Raw genomic sequence first — 14,999 nt, forward strand, 5'->3', positions numbered from 1 at the left:
AAAAAATAAGATTAATTCTTTTTTGATTTGCTAAGTGGACTCTTTTTTTTATCCAAAAAAAAAAGGCGAAGTGCACTCTTTTTTTTATCCGGAGGGAGTAGTGTATTAGCTTTTTAAAATTTTAATTGATGATTTATGAATATCTTCTGAGGCTTTAAATTTAAATAGTTTCTTATCTTTCATGACGTAAAAAATATTGAAAAAATGTGTTTTTTTAGTAACTTTTGCCAAATAATATCTCTAGTCAAATGTTGTTATATGCATGCAACCATCAACCATTATAACAAGCAAAAGAAAGTCTGGACAAATGAGATTGTAATATAGAGATCCGCCTGTAATTTCATCTTTACCGGGAAGTTTAAAAAAACAAGAAACTAGATAGTTACAACACTATGGTAGAAACTAGGGCACAAAAAAACAAGCCCTTGTATAAAAAATATATGAATCCCTTTTCTAAAAGGGAAGACAATTTCATTTTCTCCGTAACGTGGCGGGAAAAATCATGAAGCCACCCAGAAGCCAATTTGATAGTTGTGAAGGCAATTCTGCTACCAAACTGTCCCTTTGCAGATACCAGTCAAAATTACTTCTGCAGGACCTCCGAATATAAAATCAGTCGGGTAGCTCTCTGGCTGAACATTATTCGGATAGGGCGGTTACAGCCTTAACACAATCAGGAGATAACTAAAGTTGGTATTTACCAAACGAAGAATAAGAACTCTTCATTCCAGAACATGCTCAGCAACTTAACAAATCGAAGATAACTTCCCGGTGCAAAGACTAAAGCAATTAGGGAATTCGGGAACTTGTAAAGTTCCATGATAAACATCATATATTTTGGCCCTAAGATTACCTGGGTGAACCCCATTGACTCGTTGCAACAGAACTGTACATGCTAGTTCAGCACTCAAGAAATCTCAACAAAAGCCTGAGGTTTAAGTCAAGGTGCATCTGAGGAAGAACAGGAAACGGTGAAAATGCTTCACCGAGAGCAGAGACAAGAGTTACCGGGACCCATCAACCAAAACACAAGGGGTAGAATTAGAACTAAACACCACCATTCCAAAACAAGAAGCATGATGGCCTACATATCAAGATGAACAAGTAGGCCAAACAAGCACCGGATTTCCCTGTTTCCCTCCCGACTCTGGTGCAACACAATTCAAGGAAGGAGGGGCGCATCTCGAATAATCTCAACCCGTCATCATCTCCAAAACTTGCTTCCGTGCACGCCCCTTAGCCCAAGACCAGTCACGTTTTCAAAGAACTACGTAATCAGTCATGGGTAGCATCGCCGTTAACTCCCACCTCTGAAACCTTTACTTGAGGTAATCTATCATCCACCGACCGTTCATCCACGTGATTGACAGTATCCCACAAGAACCCATTTTCATTTTCCACTGAAAGCTTATCAAAGTCTTTATCCGCTGCTCCTCGAGGGTGAGATGTAATGTATGAGATGTATTTATCTGCATATAAGCAAATATTTGTCTACAAAATTAGCTCTAAAAAATAACTAGTATCCTGACAAGCTAACATTAAAAGGGAAACAAATTAAAGCAAGTCCTGGATCTTATCATAAAATAACATTGAATTCAGAAATAGGTGGAACATACCAGAATTGACAAGAGTGATATACGGAAACATGTTACAGTGATAACAGAGGAAATGAAAGATAATTCTGCTAAAAAACGTGAGCGCAGTGCTTTTAAAAGCGAAAAGTGCAACCAGCGACAAAGTCCATGGGGCTTGAAGTGAAGTGCACGCTTATTTGAAGTAGAGCACAAAATTCAGAGAACTAAATATCGAAAAAAAAAAAAACAAAGAATTAAATACAATAACAGTTCTGCCGCAATGAGTAACAATAATAGGCAATATTAATCCAACTCCTCAAAACTCAAAGAAGCGATAGATTCTTGTTAGAATCACTTTATGCACCATTGTTTGAAGCATCACCTTCTCTAAAGCCCATGAAGCGATAACCCACCCACCCCCTCTTCAAATCAGTTCATCGCTTTAAGCAACGAAGAAATAGCTTTTGATAACAACACGGCACGACACATTGTCTTTTAAGAAATTACTTAATATGAGACACTGCTCTTAAGAATTTACTCATTACGCAAATCCTCTTTTGAAATAGTAAAGTGAATAATGAATTTGCATCACAGGATTAGCTCATGATGCTTGTAGCAAGTTAAACCAAGAAATTAAGGGGACATTTCAAAAGGACCTTACCAGCCAAGTTACGAAGTGCATTCTCAGCTGCCTGTTGCTGAGCATCCTTCCTAGTCTTACCCATTCCGACACCAACTCTCTCACCGGTAAAGAAGACCTAAAGATTACTCAATCTCAGAATTCTGAATATAAAAACTTTATGCTGTTTGTGTAAATTCAGAAGCCAATATGATCGTGCACTTTTATATGAACAATGCCAGGAGCAACATTCTCATATCAAAACGAACATCATCAAAGAGACATTAACAAACAGTTCATAAGCACTAGGCAATTTTCAGAGTCGAATATCAAGACATAAACATCCACACAATTCATCACAGCACGTCTCACATCAATAATTATTTTCTTTTTTGGATTAGGTACATATATAATAAAATTTTAACTGCCTCAACTAGAATACAGATCCATGAAGTCATAGTCATAACATAGCACACTACTTTCAAGTATACCATCAACTCAACACTTATAAATCACAACATATTGTTTAACCTATAGCTTTCTTCTTAAAAAGAAATTTGTTTCAATTAATTCGTTAAATGATATAGCAAACCATCATAACTGTATTAACAAGGATATAGAGATTCATGAATGTCGGTCATTACCTAACACACCACTTCCCCATCAGTATAAAAGAAGAGGAATACTACTACTAGTGGTGGAAACTAGTGCTGCTTAGCAGAAATTTATATTCATATTTATAAAAAAACAATGCAATTAAATAATCTGTAAAATGGCTTCGGATAGGTGAAACATTCTTCTGTAAAAAATGCTCTAACCTCAACTGAAAATTGCAATTCCTCACTGGTGCTCACCACAGGCCTGAATTCAACCTACACAGCAAGACACAGTGGTGGAGCTATTACTTTGACAACCAAGAAAAAATCAATACGAGCAGAGGGGTATCATCTTGGCTTAAAAGTATGTAGCACATACCTTTGAGTTGCATCGCCGTCCAATTTCTTGCAGCACCCCAGTAGCTAAAGATGGTAATAAGTTCATTCTCCCAGCTTCTAGTTGAGATTCTCTGCTGTTAAATGATGCCTGATGTTGTGAGAGCCTACCCTCTGTACATGCAAAGTCAATTAGCCTAGCAAGCATGTGTTATAAACTTGACAAAGAGAGGGAATCAATAAGGAAAAGGAGAAGATCAAAGCGACTATATGTCAACTAACCAACAAACATCTTAGCAAATCTCTTTCTCAACCTCCGCCCAACCATCCCTACTTGTTCTCTCTAATACCAAACTAAAGACAATATATGAAGTGCATATCCTACAATCAGTACTTTCTTCTGTAGTTCAAGATTATACAATAACTTCTTTTGAACTCCTTCCAAACACTATCTTGATCAATAAAGACACAAACTGTGCTGGCAATCAACAAGTAAAAGTATTCATTCCCAGTCTTCTTTTATTTGCTTGGATAAACTATATCCCCTGCCATAATTGATAAATACACACACAAGTAGCTGGATTTATTATAATTTTGAAGTTGGGGCTTAAAATCACAAGCTGGAAACTAGCCCTTAGCCACATCAGTATCAGCAAAGACTGCCGTCAAACTTAATACCAGCCATCAATTAACAGCATTCATTCCACAGAAGAGTCACTGATATGAATACATAATCCCAAAAACAAACACTAGTGTAGTATGGTTATAAATGCATTCTTTCCTAAAGACCAACTTCTGCTCATAATATTTCAACTTCGTAACAGCAAATAGGGAATTAAAAAACAACAAGCACTAAACGGTATATAAGAGTAGAACTCAAACTCACCTGTCTGTTGAATAAAAGAATTCTGTCTATGCATTTCATGCCTGGAATTTGCCTGCAAAGAGTCGTGTACCCAAATGAATTAGGCAGCAGAAGGCCAGTGTAATGATTTCAGAGGGAAGCAGTAGTAAGTACCTCTCCATTCTTCCCTGTAGATGCATACGTTGGTAATGCCATGCTTGTTGCACCTTGACTGAGAAAATTCTGATGACCTCTCTGTTTATCAGACCTTGATGCATCAGATTCTTGAAAAATTCCAGGTGATCGACTGCCCATCTGTCCTTTATTTAGGTCATCTTCCACCAACCATCCACCCTGTGATGGTATGGGCAGTATGGGTGGTTTCTGAGGCACTCTAGATAATAAAGAAGGTTCTCCTGAACCACGATACCTCGCATCCTGGCTAGGATTCACCATGGGATACCTTCTCTTCCCATCAGCATCAACTTCAGAAAAGCTGTTATCTCGTCTGAATGGAGCTCCCAGCAAACTTGGTTCTGAACACACACAGGAACAAAATGAACTACTGGTTGTGAAACCAAAAAGATTAATAAATCTATTATATAACCGCAGGTAAAGACAGGTTACTTTCTGAAGGTAGAATTGGTCTCATTGGTTGAACAGGTACATTGGCAGCAAATCCAACAGTAAGCTGGGAGCTTCCCGGCTTCATATCAGGATTGTTACTCATGAAAGGAGAAGCAGAGTTCATATTAACTTTTCCTTCCTGGATTAGCACATTTACATGACAAGATGAGCAAATGACCGGCTGAAAAATCAAGTACTTGATATGTGAATGTTACACTTTCAAGTTATTTTATAGGTCAATCATGTGATAAGAAGTCAAGATACGCAGTAATGACAGTTATAACCACACCTGCTGATGCAACCTTTGTGCAACTTCAGGCCCATACATCCCCTCAGGAATAGGAGCATTCAGATTCCCAGATGACGCAAAACCAGCATCCTTAGAAAAGTAAACCAAACCCTCATCATGATCAGCATTCATTTAAAGTTGAAATTTAAAGAGATTTTAGATAAATACCTCGGACATTAAGTAGTTGCTCACATCAGGTGCCGAAGGTAAATTTACAACCTCATCTTCATAGAAGATTTCAGAGATCTTTCGGAGTAGACATTCATCAAACTCTCTGATTGACAAAGAAAATGGATCAGATAAAAACTACTTAATTGACTCATACTAAAATATTTCTTCTGAGAATGAACTTACTTGAAAAAACGACCTCTAACATCACAAGCAACATTTCTCGCCACACACAAGACTGGAACTGCATTGGCCATCTACTCAATAAAGAAGTTCCCATTCAGTTTTGGTGTGACCGGAAAAAATGATGATATTAAAATCATGTGAAATAGCGAACACACACCTCTGCTTGTGGAGCATAATATGGAGTGAAAGCAGGGACAACATGAACGCGAGGTTGATCTTTATCTTCCCACACTTTTAATCGGTCATCAATAACCATTGCCAATTTTGGATGACAATTGCCATTTTGGAAGACAGTAAGTAAAGACTTCTTTGCCCCTGTGGGATCAATATCATAGACGATGTTATGGGTTAAAGAAAAGACGTTTTATAATTAACAAGTTCAAGAAGAGGAAAGGAGATTAGTCCACTGATAAGAAGCAAGCAGAGTTGGTAGCCTTTTGGATATCACTCCCACTATAACATTAGAAGCTAAAGAAAATACCACCGATGAGCTTAGAACGACATAAATCAAACACAAGAAGACAAATCTTTCATTATTCTTCACTCTAAGAAGAGGTTGATCTTTCTCATGTCAGGGTAGAGAAGAGTTGTGTTACCGTGTATGGAAGAACAAAAGATTATTTTCCTAGGGATTCAAAAGGCAGGAAAGTATTCTAGGTCTTAACCTGATTTGACACATACAACACGGTCCATCAATTGTTTGACATTAATGAGGTGTGACCCAGGGTCGAGTAGCCTCCAAATCTCCAATGCATAATCTCTCTCCGCCATGGTGCAAACATGCACTTCGAACCTTTTCCGACCTTTCGCCGTCAAATAAGTTCTCAACTCATCCCAAGCAGGACGTAATCTAACTAGCACGCTGGTGTCCCGATTCTGCAAAAGAGGTTTCCCATGATAAGAAAATGCATAGAGCTAGAAATAATCTCAAGACGACCATAATGTGTTACAAAATGTCCAACTGAATTCGAGTTCAAATTCCAGCATTACACTGATAACTGTAGACACTGGAAACCTTAGATATTCCAGTGGCAGTTAAGCTAGAAGGCCAAATGTCCAGATACCATTTTCTTTTAAGCTAGAAGGCCAAATGTCCAGATACCATTTTCTTTTAACTATGTGAACATAATAATGAATAAATGAAAGAGCCATAAAAGAACAAAGACCGGAGGTGGATGCTTGCCACTCCTCCGAACGCTTCCTTCCAGCAATTTGCACAGGTAAGGATGCAGATCTCTAAGTGTGATCAGGCCATAGGGATATCCAACTTTGCCTATGCTAGTGGATTAGCAGATGTACATGTGTAAAGACCATCAGTGGCATCAAGTGCACGTATATAATGAACAAAAGAAACTCAAATCCATAGCAATTCATTAAACACCTTCTGCAACAAGGGACCAACAGACACCATAGAATATAATAGAAACATTTTTGAGTGAGGGAAAATGAAATGAGTCACTTAGCCAACAGTATGGTTCAATTTGCTCTTCTCTGCTCTCTTTCTCTTGACACAAGGACACAAGAAGCATCACTAACCTCAACATTGGAGCAAAATGCAGTATAAACTAAACCCATTACGCAAACACGCGCCAAATAAAAAACCAAAAAGGAAAAAAAAAACATGTGATTGAAGACCAACAAATCAGAACACCATGTCCTTCTAAGAAAGGACTATTTGAGACTGAAAGCATATCAGTTACATGAACTTCTGGACATTAGGTTCAAAAGAAAGGTTTTAGAAAGCAAATAACAAGTAATGAAGGGATATTAAGTTTGACACTAAATGGTCTCAGAATGCCTAGAAATGTTGCTTCATCCAAATAATTAAAACAACTTGGAAGTTCATTTAATTATCAATGGCACCACCAAGGGATAGACCAAACAGTATCTCAAGGTGAGATCATCAATAAACTATACACAAAACCTTGTCTACAAGATATCAAATAAGCTTTCTGAAAAGAAAGGCAGAATTGTTGAGTGATCACAGTTGTTCCAAAAAGTTGAAGGCCGTTAACTAATACATCGATAACAGGTTAAATATAAAGACAGGATGACAAGAAATGTTTAAGCACAGAACTTTCAGATACTATGAAGCTACGTAAATCATTTGAACTAACAATATATACTGATACAGGTTAAATATAAAGACAGGATAACAGCAAATGTTTAAGCTCAGAACTTTCAGATACTGCAAAGCTACGTAAATCATCTGAATTAAAAACCCAATCTACTTCCCCACAATAGTACTCCATTTTGTATGAGAAACCATAGAGCATCCTCTACTCAACTTCAAAATTCAATCAATCAACTTGCCTCAATGCACTGCGTACACTTTAATAATATAAACCTAATATACTAAGAAATGAACAGAATAATATGAAAATACAAGAAAATTGATGTCTACCTACTACTAAAAAGTCAATAGCCAAACCTTTACTCTACAAGTATATCACAACATGCAACTCATCAACTTCCACTAGCACCCTAAGGGAACGCGCAAAGCAGGGGGATATTCTCGATGATGCGAGAAGTAGAATAAATTGAGAAATATGCATGCCTTAGATGTGATCATGTGATAGGAATCAATAATTGCAAGGCATAACAGAGAAATGAAAGAAAATTCCCCATCTTATTACCTCTGGATTAATCCGTGTAAGGACCACATTCTTTTCCACCAACCTTATGACTGGCCGAACTACACGCTCTGGCCCTTCAGATAATTGTAGCACCTCCTCTTGCTGAGCTTTATATACTCTCCCACCGTCAACAACAGAATCACTGTCTGAGTACTGCTTCAACAGTGCACGATCATCCACGTACCTCTTAATCTCTGCAGACATTCCAGACAACCGAATTGGATCCGTCTCTCGTGCAAGCCAACCCCGCAAAGCCTCAATTCTATCCTCAAAAGACTTCATTGTATTTGCAACAATTAAAGTCTCGTCCAGATCAAAAACAATTGATAAACACCTCATATTCAACATCCGTAAACAAGCACTATACAGACCAACGGGCACTGAATAGCACCAAAAACAGGGGAACTTTTTCTGCTTACTCGGCATTGCTACCAAATGTATTTCTTCCTCCCCCAGCAAGACTACTGCAGTCTACAAAAAGATCAAGGAAAGTCAACAAAAGTGTCAGACATCTTATTCTTATGGAATACATTATAGCCCAAAACATCAATTACACATTACTTAATGTATAAATTTAGGATTTCGCAGTCCTCTTATCACCTAGTTGTTATGTATACTCCAGACAAAATCACATTTCTCACAATAGCTTTAGAACATATCTTTCTTTTGTAGTGCAAAAATATCAAGAGAACCTATTTACATCTCATATGAGAAATACCAATAATTTTCAACAGATACGGTTAAAAAAAATGCAATATAAGCCAAGCTGCCAAAGTCATCCAGCATCCTCATTATTAAATCATAATACCACAGAAGTTTTCACATATACGTCCACATGAAAATGCCACAGTTACTCCCTTACATATCGCCAACCAACAAACCATAGCCAGATCAGAAAATTTCCGAGTTATTTCGCAAAATAACTGCAAACACAGCACTGCTAAGAAACTTTGCATACACATCTACATAAAATGTCACAAACATTTCTCACTGACAAATATTTGAGCATCCAGTAAATTTCACAATAAATGTAAAATCATCAACAAGCATCATATCTCATTGTCACAAAATTCTGTAAACAACTAAACAACAACTAGCCTCTGGCAATTTCACACTAAATGTACAGTCAGTACTTCACATTAAACATAAAATCAACAACAGGCATTAAGTCTCATTAGCACAATTTTCTGTGTTAACAAAATACAACTACTCATACAGGAATTCGCAGTAAAAGTAAGTTCAGTATTCCACAGTAAATGTAAAGCATCATACAACTGGTAATAGTTCGTTATTCAATTAAAGCTGGCTAATGTCTATAACCTTGAGTTCATAAAGCAAGAGGCATGAAGATCTCAAAAAGCATAATATCTCATTGTCACAAAATTCCGTAAACAACTAAACAACAACTAGCCACTGGTAATTTCCTAGTAAATGTAGCATAAAATCATCAACAAGCGTTAAGTCTCATTGGCACAAAATTCCGTAACAACAAAATAACAACTCGTGCAGTAATTCGCAGTACAAGTAAGTTCAGCATTCGACAGTAATATAAAGCATCATACAACTGGTCATAGTTCCGTAAAACTAAAGAACACAATAAATATAAAATCATCAACAGCATCATGTCTCATTGTCACGATATTCCGTAAATAACTAAACAACAACTAACCGCCGCAAATCATAGTCAGCAAATCACATTGAACATAAAATCATCAACAAGCATTCGGCACAAAATTCCGTAACTACCAAATAACAACTCTGCATTAATTTCACAGCAAATGTAAAAGCATCATACAACTGGTCATAGTTCTGTAAACAACTAAACAACAAAATAAATATAAAATCATTAACAAGCAGTTATGTCTCATTGTCACGATATTCCGTAAACAATTAACAACTAGCCACCGCTTGTGTCGTATTAAATGTATAGACAGCATTTCACATTAAACAAAAACCATCAACAAGCATTTGGCACAAAATTCCATAATACAACTACTCAGTACACTAATTTCACAGAAGATGTAAAACATCATACAACTGGTCATAGAAGAACCTTGAGTTCATAGAAGAACGAGGCATGAAGACTGATCAATGGAGACTGAGGCAAACAACTAAAAAAACAACTGCATTTCAATATAAAATGTAAAATCATCAACAAGCATTATGTCTCATTGTCACGATATTCCGTAAACAACTAACCAACGACTAGCCACCGCTAATGTCGTATTAAATGTATAGTCAGCAATTCACATTGAACATAAAATCTTCGGCACAAAACTCCGTAACAACCAAATCACAACTCGTGCACTAATTTCCCAGAAAATGTAAAGCACTATACAACTAGTCATATCGTTTATTCAATTAAAACCTGGTTAATGTCTATAACCTTGAGTTCATAGAAGCACGAGGCATGAAGACAGAGACAGAGGTAAACAACTAAGAGAAAACAACTGCATCCAGTAAATTTCACAATGAACATAAAATCATCAACAAGCATTACGTCTCATTGTCACAAAATTCTGTAAACAACTAAACAACAACTAGCCTCTGGTAATTTCCTAGTAAAATTAGAGTCAGTATTTCACATTAAACATAACAAGCATCATATCTCATTGGCACAAAATTCCATACCAACAACATACAAATCGTGCAGTAATTTCACAGTAAATATAAAGCATCATACAACAGGTCATAGTTCCATAACCAGCTAAACAACACAAAAAATATAAAATCATCAACAAGCATTAAGTCTCATTGGCACAAAATACAGTAAATGTAGAGTCGGCATTTCACATTAAACATAAAATCATCAACTACTGGTGCAGTAATTTTGCAGTAAAAGTAAATTCAGCATTCCACACAGTAAATGTAGAAGCATCATACAACTGGCAAATATCTACAACCTTGAGTTCATAAAAGCACAAGGCATGAATATTGATCAATGCAGTAATCTCACCAGTAAAAGTAAATTGGTAATGTAAAACAACATACAACTGGTTAATGTCTACAACCTTGAGTTCATAAAATCACGAAGCACGAAAATTGATCAATGCAGTAATCTCACCAGTAAAAGTAAATTCAGTATTATAGAGTAAATGTAAAGCATCATACAACTGGTTAATGTCTACAACCTTGAGTTCATAAATGCACGAAGCATGTAAATTGATCAATGCAGTAATTTCACCAGTAAAAGTAAATTCAGTATCATATAACTGGTTAATGTCTACAACCTTGAGTTCGTAGAAGCACGAGGCGTGTAAATTGATCAACGGAGACTGATCAGAACCAATTGGCGAGGATTTAAACTCATTCGGTTCAAGCTTACAACGAACAGGTGATGAAATTGTTTGAAGAACAGATAGCGGATGACACCGCTCACTATTTGTAGATATATGATGGATCTGTATCTCGTTATTCGGAAATTGAAAGCTTTGATCCTTAACTGGAATAGCATCTAACTCTCCTAAACACGTTTCACCATGAAACACCACCGATTTGAACCCTAAACGACCCATCATTTAGGTTGTGGACAGCTCGATAAAAACAATTCAGTCGAAAAATACAAGAAAATTTTGGAAATGATACAATGATTTTTTTTTCTCTGTCTATTCACTCCATTGCTGTGTTCCTATTTTCTCTCTCTAGAGTCTAGCGCGCGCTCAGCTATGCTTTTTTTTTTTTTTTTTTCTCGCTCTATAAGAAGCGGTTTCGAATGAATGGGTTGTGTGTAGGTATTTATAGAAAGCAATAGGGAAGAAATTGCACGGTTTGCCCTTCAAATGGGCTGGTATTTCATGTTTTGCCCTTTCAAATGAGTTGGTCTTAATTTATGCCTTTTAAAATTGAACTTATGTCTAGCGAAACATAAATTATTTAAGAGTGTGAGGTTTAACTTGTAAAATTTTATAATACAAAAATATAAATTTATGATCTAATTTAAATTGTGAGAAATAAATACCCACTTATGCGCCATGTAGGCGCCACTTAAAAAATAAAAGAGGGAGGGGGGGACAAAGAAACTAACGTTTTGGGGATAAATATGATCCAAGGTTGTATGGGAGGATAAACATATAAAAAAATATAATTTTTTGTTCCAGAGAATACATGGCCAAATATGACCCTTTTTCGAAAAATTATAAACAAATACAAAATAGGGACAAAAGTGCAAATAACCCAAACGGTTAGTTTATATTTGGTCTGGCTTTGGTAAACTTTTACGGAAATACCGGAGGGTTTCGTTATGAGTTATTTGGTTTGAGGTACCGCATGCGATGCGTGAGGTTGCAGGGGGATTCTTATCCTACCCGCTGGTACACGGTAAAGATGGTATAGGTTATGATGTGGAGTGTTAATGACCGTCAGATCAATATGATTTTGATCTGTTGCTGGAGACGCGTGTATATTACTCCCTTATTGAGTCGAGGGTCTCTCGGAAACAGCCATCCTACCTTGGTAGGAGTAAGGTCTGCGTACATTCTACCCTCCCCAGACCCCACGTTGTGGGATTTCACTGGGTTGTTGTTGTTGTTGTATTTACTAGGGAAAAGGGTCAAAAATGCCTATCTACTTTAGGAAAAAGGCTAAAAATATTCTTCGTTTTTTTATCAAAAATATCTCTCTCATCATTAAAGTTTTCAAATATACCCCTATACTAACGGAAATCCCCAAATTTCCCAAAATAATCCAATTTCATTTTTAAATCCGCTCCATTTAAACCCGACCCAACTACATAAAAAAACTCATATTCGACCAACTTGTTCCCGAGTCCCACATCTAGAGCCACTAGGCACTGGAGAAGGTAAACCATATGCATTTTTTATTTAGTTGGGCCAGGTTTAAAAATGAAATCGGGCTATGCTAGGAATTTTCATTAAGACAGGGTTATATTTGAAAACTTTAATGACAGGAAAGGTATTTTTGACCCAAATTTATAATGAATGATATTTTTAGCCATTTTCCTAAAGTAGAGACGCATTTTTTACCATATTCCGTATTTAGTAAGTAGGAATTTTTTTTGTTAGGTTACTCATAAAGATTCAAGGGTAGTAATTTGCACTCCTAATATAGATAAGCCATTAAAGGGTGACTATATTTGTGTGTGTAGGTTTAGATTTATTTTTGCTTTCCTTCTTTGCATTGATATTTTTTCAAATAACATTGTCGAGATTCCAATTATATTACGTACAACTAATTAATTTCATCGTTTATCTAGTTGTTAATACTTTATATGTTACCCTAATCTGTGAAATAAACTATTCAAAATATTGATAAATCAGATTCGATTTTAGTTCAATCTCAATTTCGATTTAATAGGTAAGTTTTAGATTGACGAAATATAAATGAGAAGTCATTACATGATCGACTTCTAGCACGTAACGGTGGATGCAACCCTATTGTCGTATTTATTAGTCGAATTGATGGTAAATAGGATTCGATATCAACTTGAGTTTTACTTTGGATTTAATATGCATCCTTAAGATTACGAGGTATAAATGAGAAGTCAACATGCGGTCAATTTCAGCTTAGATTTATCTTGGTTTTCCTTCTTTGCATAGATATTCTTTTCAAATAACTTTGTAAATAATCAAATTTTATTATGTATAGCTAATTAATTTCATCATTTATCTGGCTATCGATACTTCCTATGTTACCTTACAAAAAAAAGCAATCAAATTACTGATTTTACGACACCTTATGTTACACATTATAAATTAGGCCCACTCGAAAAATAATGATATGCTCCTTTGTCTTCTCTTTATGGTTGCATAATATATAGATAACCCTTAAATTTGCCAGTAAATTTTATTAGACACTCGAATTGCGACATGTTTCAATTGAGCGTATGAACATATAATAAAGTGTTTCTATTAAACACTTCTCACTTAAAATTTTGAAAAAGCTTTTTCCCGTGTTATGAAGCATCCATTACTTAGATAAGTTAATCGCTTAAAAACGCACCAACTACAATAAGCTGTAAAACTTCATGCATGTTCCAACTGATGATGCTGATGATTAATTACGTAATGAATGATTGTGAAAATACACATAAACTTTTCGAAAATATGAGATGAAAGTGTCTAATAAACACAATTGATCATGTGTTCACGCGATCAAGCTAAACATGATATAGTTCAAATATCTAAATAAAATTTATTAGCAAGTTTAAGGGGTTGCCGATATATTCAATCTTTTAACATTTCAAGTTGGTAAGTTATAAGTGTTATTATCTATTTGTCACTCCCTCCGTCTCAAATTATTTTTCGTGATTACCAAAAATAGTAATATCAAATTATTTATCGTTTTAGAAGTTCAAGACATAATTAATTTTTTTTTTCCATTTTACCCTTAGTAGAATTTTGTATTAATGGAGATAACATATAAATAGAGTAAACATTTAATGAAGAGAGATTATAACTAAGAAATAAATAAGGGTAAAGTAGATCAAATATCCCTCTTAATTTATTTCTGAATGAAAAAAAAAGACAAATAATTTTTAACGGACAGTAAGAATCAGAGGATAAGTACATAACAACCACTTCAAGTTCTCTTTCTTAACAATCAGCTAATATGAGTTATTCTCGGACAAAGTTTATCGATATGAAGAACCTGTGGCACAAATAATTCAAGAACCTTACAAGTCGTTAAGTTAAAGGACTTTAGTTTATTTTATATAATATTAATGATCTAATAATGAAAATATGTTATGATCAGACACCTCCTGGTAGGATTTTGCAACCCTAATGTCTTAAAATGTCAAATGTGAAACATGTTTAACTAATTTAAAAGTTAGTCCATCCTGATCCGAAAATGAACTTAAACAAATAAAGTCGAGCTACATATCATGCCCGAATTCACAAATCGTATAGGAGGAAGAGTGATTTAAAAAATTGGGATTCTAAGTTCGCTTATGTTATGCTGGAATAATCCTTTTAAAATGATTGAAATTAGTTATTATCACTTTGTTTAGCACAAAAAGAACTTTGGTTGTCAATTATGCGGTTTCTCAGCAAGGAGGAGATCAACAATTTATAACTGGAGCAGTAGTTGTCAAGCTAGCGTTGCCATTTTCATACTATTATTCATACATATACTTTTTTTTTTTTTGTATATTATTTATATGTATA

General features: G+C 35.5%; 1 protein-coding gene across 2 annotated transcripts; it reads right to left on the reverse strand.

Annotated features, from left to right (window-relative positions):
* Window positions 1-300: 300 nt before the first annotated feature.
* On the reverse strand, window positions 301-11,584 carry LOC132630746 (RNA polymerase II C-terminal domain phosphatase-like 2). Of its 2 annotated transcripts, none has more exons than XM_060346322.1 (14): window positions 11,106-11,584; window positions 7,876-8,346; window positions 5,905-6,115; window positions 5,397-5,554; window positions 5,240-5,310; window positions 5,054-5,159; window positions 4,886-4,975; window positions 4,597-4,777; window positions 4,144-4,505; window positions 4,012-4,063; window positions 3,169-3,299; window positions 3,012-3,065; window positions 2,236-2,332; window positions 301-1,469 (listed from the first exon to the last, which is right to left on the reverse strand). In XM_060346322.1, the coding sequence occupies exons 1-14, from the start codon at window positions 11,391-11,393 to the stop codon at window positions 1,276-1,278; spliced, it is 2,466 nt and encodes an 821-aa protein (XP_060202305.1). In that variant the 5' UTR covers window positions 11,394-11,584; the 3' UTR covers window positions 301-1,275. The 2 variants fall into 2 exon arrangements, with proteins under 2 accessions (XP_060202305.1, XP_060202306.1); XM_060346323.1 differs by having other exon boundaries at window positions 4,597-4,735; window positions 11,106-11,583.
* Between the last annotated feature and the right edge of the window lie 3,415 nt (window positions 11,585-14,999).

Source organism: Lycium barbarum, chromosome 3, assembly GCF_019175385.1.
Source record: "Lycium barbarum isolate Lr01 chromosome 3, ASM1917538v2, whole genome shotgun sequence".
In the NCBI taxonomy this organism is placed as follows: Eukaryota; Viridiplantae; Streptophyta; class Magnoliopsida; order Solanales; family Solanaceae; genus Lycium; species Lycium barbarum.

Coding starts and splice junctions, on each gene's coding strand:
- LOC132630746 (XM_060346322.1), bottom strand. CDS start 11,393: ATGATGGGTCGTTTAGGGTTCAAATCGGTGGTGTTTCATGGTGAAACG. Junction 3,300..4,011: donor TTCTTTTATTCAACAGACAG/GTGAGTTTGAGT, acceptor TTGCATGTACAG/AGGGTAGGCTCTCACAACAT. Junction 3,066..3,168: donor GACGGCGATGCAACTCAAAG/GTATGTGCTACA, acceptor CTTGCTGTGTAG/GTTGAATTCAGGCCTGTGGT.